The sequence below is a fragment of the Hyperolius riggenbachi genome, chromosome 3, assembly GCF_040937935.1.
Source record: "Hyperolius riggenbachi isolate aHypRig1 chromosome 3, aHypRig1.pri, whole genome shotgun sequence".
NCBI lineage: Eukaryota > Metazoa > Chordata > Amphibia > Anura > Hyperoliidae > Hyperolius > Hyperolius riggenbachi.
In genome coordinates this window covers 513548839-513555517 of record NC_090648.1, presented here as the reverse complement: position 1 = coordinate 513555517, position 6679 = coordinate 513548839, and the positions used below count along the sequence as shown (strand labels likewise).

Below are 6679 nucleotides of genomic sequence, written 5' to 3'. Positions count from 1 at the left end.
ATACTCTACTGCTACTATTGGAATACAGCAGTGATCAGCAGGTCCTAGGACTCGCCTGCCTGGCCAGGGAGCTGTTCAGTCACTTTTTGGGCAGGAGCTCGTCCTATGCTGCAGGCTGAGGCACACAGCCGCTGTCCGCGGTGCTGATCTGTTCTGCGCTGTCCGAGGTGCTGATCTCTCTCCTGCGCTGTCCGAGGTGCTGATCTCTCCTGCGGTGCTGCTGATCTGTTCTGCGCTGTCCGAGGTGCTGAATCTCTCCTGCGCTGTCCGCGGTGCTGATCTCTCCTGCAGTGCTGCTAATCTGTTCTGCGCTGTCCATGGTGCTGATCTGTTCTGCTCTGTCTTTAGTGCTGAATCTCTCCTGCGCTGTCCGAGGTGCTGATCTCTCCTGCGCTGTCTTCAGTGCTGAATCTCTCCTGCTCTATCTTTGGTCCTGATTGCTCCTGCGCTGTCCTTGGTGCTGAACCCCCCCTGCGCTGTCCAGCCTGATTCCCGGACACCCGCCAGCATGTGCAGCCTCAGCGCTCTGGGCATCTACCTATGGGAGACCCTCGTATTCTTCAGGTAAGCTTATGATCATTCTATCTCAGTCTATTGCTGCTCATATCGCAGAGGGGCTTCTTTCCTGCCAGTCTATGTATGTATGTGTGTGTGTGTGTAACGTGTGACCGGTACACTTAACAAACCTATCCGAGGGACTTTATGCAATTAGTGCTGCAAAATCCGTAACCGCAGTGCTGATGAAAACACCGTATAGAGCCCCCTCTGTTATCCTGCGGGAGTGCGGCCACTGCTGGAAGTCTGGGGGTACTGCAGCCACCGGTCTGCCACTGTCTCGTTTTACCCTTCTGTTTTTTTTATTTCTTAAACGTGCCTTTTAGAATATTAAATATTAGGAGAGAGAGGCATGATCAGGCGTGTGCAGAGAATGATATGATTGGGCCTGACACCATAAATTAGGCTTCAGTGGACAAGGTAACCTTTATCCTGGATGATAAGGGGCTGGTTCTGTTTACAGCTGGTCAAGGCTGCAACCTTTGCTATAAAATTGCTATTAATTATATACAACCCCCCATATAAAAACTACCACAAAAGGGGAAATATAGGTTGATCCATAAAGGATTGCAATTTTGGAATATTCATATTTTCATTGATTAAAAATGAATGTGTTGGAGTCACATTGTATGATGGTCATTTACTATCATCGTTTTTATTATTATTTTCACGTTCCGCTCGTCGATGTCAGCCTGCGAACGCTTTTCGCAAATGAAATCGGTGATGCAGTAGAGAATTTCCAAGGGGGTCGTTAATCACTTTTGTCAGAGTTAAGTCATCACCCCCGGAAGCCAGATGCAATCTCTCTCATACGTTTAGCAATGATACTTTGTCATTTATAATTTTTTTTCTTCTCACCCCCCCCCCCTCCTCTCCCAAATCAAGGGCAACCTTAGAGGCAAAAATTAGTTTGTATTAATCGCCTGATCTTTCACTTCAAATCGTTCCCCGCAGACTGATCAATACGATTTATTACTGGTAGCGCGCTTGTTTTGCCGCAAGGAATATTTTACGCTGCGTGGTAAAAATAGGTTGCACCTGATTGTAGAAATGTATTGTGTGTTTTGCAGGTGGCTGGGATGGCATATTTGGATTGTTAAGAATTCACAACCAGGACAGAAATGTTTGCCCAGTCAGTGTATGATTGATTAAGGAGGGTAGTTTCAGCGTCATATTTTTGGCTGCGTTTCTGTTCGGGCGAAATGTTGATGAATGGTGCGATGGTGAGAACAACTGGAATAAAGTATAAATTAGTATAGAAGAGGCCCAGTATATACTGCTAAGTAAAGAAAAACAAAAGGAATGTGCCTGGTAGTATGGATAGAGGCAGAGTTTGGTTCTGTCCTGCTGAATTTGAATTCCCTCTAAATACAGGCTCAGGGTGTTTTTACATTCACCTATAACAGCAGCCAACCATAACATGATCTTGCCTAGTTCACTAATCAGAGGTGCTCAACAAACTCTCTTAGTTATACACTTTGAGGCCTTGTTTACACAGATGGCTGGTGTATGGTATTTCCAGTATGTACTCTTAAAGTGGCCTCTAATGATCCAATTTCTAGCAAAAAATCTTTTGAGCGATCAGATAATTCTGATCGGAAGAAAAATCGTTCACTACACCATGAACAAACTCATCTTTGCTTCATATCGATCACAACCAACTAGAAAATCCAAATTTTGGTTTGACCAAAATCCAATCAGACGACTATTTTTATAATCGCTTGTACTCAATCAATGGAGATTATTTACAACCAATCCGATCAGAATTTATTATCGCTCGAACAATTTTTCGCTAGAAAATTGTCCCGTTTGTGGCCACCTTTAGTCTGTAGCACTGGTTCTCCAAGTGTAGTTTGAGAACCACCAGTGGCATCTAGGGACACACACCAACCTTTATCTACATCTGACTGACAAGCGATCCAATCAAAATAATCAGTTGGTCTGTTGATCAGTACTGTAGTTATTTGGCCTGCTGACCAATAGCAAACAACCAATACACACTTGTAAAGTGATAGGGTGTGCTGCTGTCATCGGTCTAAAGCAGGCATGGGTAAAATTGGCCCTCCAGCTGTTAAGGAACTACAAGTCCCACAATGCATTTGCCTTTATGAGTCATGACTGTGGCTGTCAGACTCCTGCAATGCATTGTGGGACTTGCAGTTCCTTAACAGCTGGAGGGCCAAGTTTGTCCATGCCTGGTCTAAAGCCTAGTACACACTTTCAATTATGATTGGCCAATCACTGACCAATTTCACCACCTCCATGTATGATGAGGGTCAACAGATATCGAATACTATGAGCAGATTGTGAAGGTCAACTCTCATATTACATGGAGGTAATAAAATAATTCAGTGATTGGCCAATCATAATTTAAGGTGTGTACCAGGCTTTAGGGTACATACACACATCCAATTTTGATTGGCCGATGACTGGCCAGTTTTATCCATGTAGTATGAGAACTAACAGATTTTAAATACTAGGAACAGATTGGGTACGTAAGCTCCTGTACTACATGGGAGTGGTAATATTGGGCAATCATTGGCCAATCAAAATTGGATGTGTGTATGCACCTTTACACTTGTATGTTCACATAAATGAGTAAACAACCAATAAATGTACTTTTAAGGGAGCAGAAGACCCACCATAACTTGGCAGGAACCATAGGTTAAACAAAAGGGCCATCCTACACATATGCATGTTGATTCGACTTATGATTGATTACTGATTAGTAAATTGCTTGGAATGATCATTTTTTTAGGGATCTGATTTTGTGTACCAACCATAAATCTTTGTAGACACTTTTAATTATAATTGGCCAATCACTGACTAATTTTACCATCTTAATGTAGTATGAGGGGCAAAAGATATTAAATACTATGAGCAGATTGTGTAGGTAACTTCTTATACTACACAGAGGTGGTATTATTGGTCAGTGATTGGCCAATCATATTCAAAAGCTTGTACCAGGATTAAAGTGAACCAGAGACGAAGCACCCTCATGTATTTTACCATATATATCAGTGGGAACATTAGAGAAAACACCTACCCTGCTCTCTGTTCCTACCTGCTCAGGAATCATTATATCTGAGTCATTATAGCAGAGCCAGCAGGGGGCAGGCTTGGGCTTGAAAAGAAATCACAGAAGACAGACTCCGCTATAATGATTCCTGAGCAAAGCTAGACTGAATGCTCAGTCGGAGATTTTATCAGAGCTGATAACAAGCAGACTTAGCAGTGAAGGATGAAACAGAGAGCAGGGTAGATGTTTTCTTTAATGTTCCCACTGATATATATGGTAAAATACATGAGGGTGCTTCGTCTCTGGTTCACTTTAAGTGTATGGTAGGTGGTAAAAAAAAACAACTTATGTTAGTCTATACTCTTCAGTATGTTGTGGTTGATTGGGGAACGCGGTTAGCAGGTGAGCAAAGGACATTTACTGTTGAGGCTTCCCCAAGATCTTGCTTGGACTTTTAATTAGGGATTTTATTGCTTTTTTTGAACCCACTGGGGAGATTAAAAGAGTAAAGGAAGAAGGAAAGATGGCTGGCACTGCAGCATGATGTAGTCACAATGTACTTACAACTTTGATGTGACACATAATCTGATGGAGTACAGTGAGTCTAGGGGGTACAGCAGTTATGGTTGCCGTTAGTGTGAGTATCGGGGTGTGCTCCAAGACATGGAAATCCATAGACGTTGAACTTCAGTATGCACCTAGATAGTTGAGTCTGGCACTACTCCTCACATTAAAGGGGAACTTCAGCGTAAACAAACATACTGTCATTAAGTTACATTAGTTATGTTAATTAAAATAGATAGGTAATATAATCTCTTACCCACCCTGTTTTATAAGAACAGGCAAATGTTTGTGACTTCATGGGGGCAGCCATCTTTTTCATGGGGGCAGCCATCTTTTTGGTTGAAAAGAAGTGACAGGGAGCATGAGACACAGTTCCAACTACTGTCCTGTGTCCTGATCACCCCTCCCAGCTGCGCACACTAGGCTTCAAATCTCAAATTCAAAATAAAAAAAACAAAACAAATTTGCACCAAAACAGCAGTAGGAGAACAACAACATCAGAAATCCCATCATGCTTTGCACAGCATCAGGGGGGAAAAAATTCCCGGGAAGTTTTCTTCTGTGCAGATAAAAATGAGGCTTGGGTAATAAAAACAAAGTTCTGATGCTGTGAAACTGTTAAAGAAACACCGAGCCTTTTCAGTGCTGCTGAGTAGATTTTTAGTCTGGAGGTTCACTTTAAGTTAAATTGCTGTCCATTCTAATAGTAATGTATGAAGCTTGTATTAAAAATCGACAATTGACATACCATAAGCAGACGTAGGCTGTGGAGGAGCAAGGCGGTTTGGGCCGCCACACAACTGTTTCACGTGGTCCGCGGGGCCACATAGCCTCTGAAGACGCGGACCACTCGAAACAGTTATGGTATGTCGTTTTTTAATACAAACTTCATACATTACTATTAGTTTGGACAGCAATTTAACTTAATAAAGCGTTTTAAATGTGAGGAGGAGAAGTGCCAGACTCAACTATCTACGTGCATACTGAGATTGAAAGTGTACCAGAAGCAAAGTAAAAGGAAAAAAATGACACTTACCTTAGAAGTAGGATGCCTCTAGCAAGTCAGAGGTTTCCCGGATCAGAGCTTGCTGAATAGGTCTCGTGTGGCTTCTCTCCCACTATGGATTAGGCATCTGCAAGTAAGCTCTGCACATGCCCAGTAGACCAAAGTCGATGCATGCACGTGTCCAGTGTGAATGAGTTTGTCCACAATCGGGAGCACAACCAGGAGACAAAGAGGGTCCTGTGCAGGAAAGGTGGGCTCCAGTGAGATCTGGAAAGCCTCTGGATGAGTCAGAGATTTTCTACTACTGAGGTAAGTATCTTAATTCCCCTCCAACCCACCTCCGTCTCACATGTTGCTTTAATCTATTGCTGTGGTAGCTCGAAGGCAGAGAGTGAGCTGGACTACAAAGCTATGTGATCATCATCAATTGGGGTTAGTTCTGCAGTGAGAATACCTGACAATTGTCAGAGGTGACTTCCCTTTCTAATGATCTATATCCCCATCTAGGATTTGTACCCTCACCTCCTGTCCTGATAGGAAGTGGGTACATCTTTTCAACAAAGATAGAGGAAGTGAGGTCCCAGACAAATAAAGTGAGGTCCCATAGAGGTCTCAGATACAGGAAGTGAGGTCACACAGAGGTCTCAGACATAGGAAATAAGGTCCTTTAGAGATTCCAGACACATGAATTGAGGTACCAAAGAGGTCTTAGACATAGGAAACAAGGTCACATAGAGGTCCTATATACAGGAAGTGAGGTACCATAGAGGTCCCAGACATAGGAAATAAGGTCACACAGAGGCCCCAGACACAGGAAGTGATGTACCATAGAGGTCTCAGACATAGGAAGTGATGTACCATAGAGGTCTCAGACATAGGAAGTGAGGTACCATAGAGATCTCAGGCATAGGAAGTGAGGTACCATAGAGGTCTCAGACATAGGAAACAAGGTCACATAAAGGCTTCAGACACAGGAAGTGAGGTATCGTAGAGGTCCCAGACTTATGAAGTGAAGCACCATAGAGGCCCCAGACACAGTGAGGTACCATAGAGGTCTCAGACATAGGAAGTTCGGTACCATAGAGGTCTCAGACATAGGAAGTTCGGTACCATAGAAGTCCCAGACATAGGAAGTTCGGTACCATAGAAGTCCCAGACATAGGAAGTTCGGTACCATAGAGGTCTCAGACATAGGAAGTGAGGTACCATAGAGGTCTCAGACACAGGAAGTTCGGTACCATAGAGGTCTCAGACATAGGAAGTGAGGTACCATAGAGGTCTCAGACATAGGAAATAAGGTCACATAGAGGCCTAAGACACAGGAAGTTCGGTACCATAGAGGTCCGAGATATAGGAAGTGAGGTACCATAGAGGTCTCAGACATAGGAAATTAGTTCCCACAGAGGTCTCAGACATAGGAATATGGAAACAAGGTCACATAGAGGTCTCAGACACAGAAAGTGAGGTATCATAGAGGTCCCAGACATAGGAAGTGAGGTACCATAGAGGTCCCAGACTTGGGAAGTGAGGTACCA

General features: G+C 43.4%; 1 protein-coding gene across 1 annotated transcript in view; it reads left to right on the top strand.

The window, feature by feature from the left end:
* Positions 1-289: 289 nt before the first annotated feature.
* The window catches only part of GLRA1 (glycine receptor alpha 1), a 284975-nt gene continuing 278585 nt past the window's right edge, over positions 290-6679 (top strand). The window contains exon 1 of the mRNA XM_068273147.1: positions 290-564. Within this exon, the coding sequence (XP_068129248.1) occupies positions 509-564 (56 nt within the window). The 5' untranslated portion in view covers positions 290-508. The remainder of the gene's footprint in view (positions 565-6679) is intronic.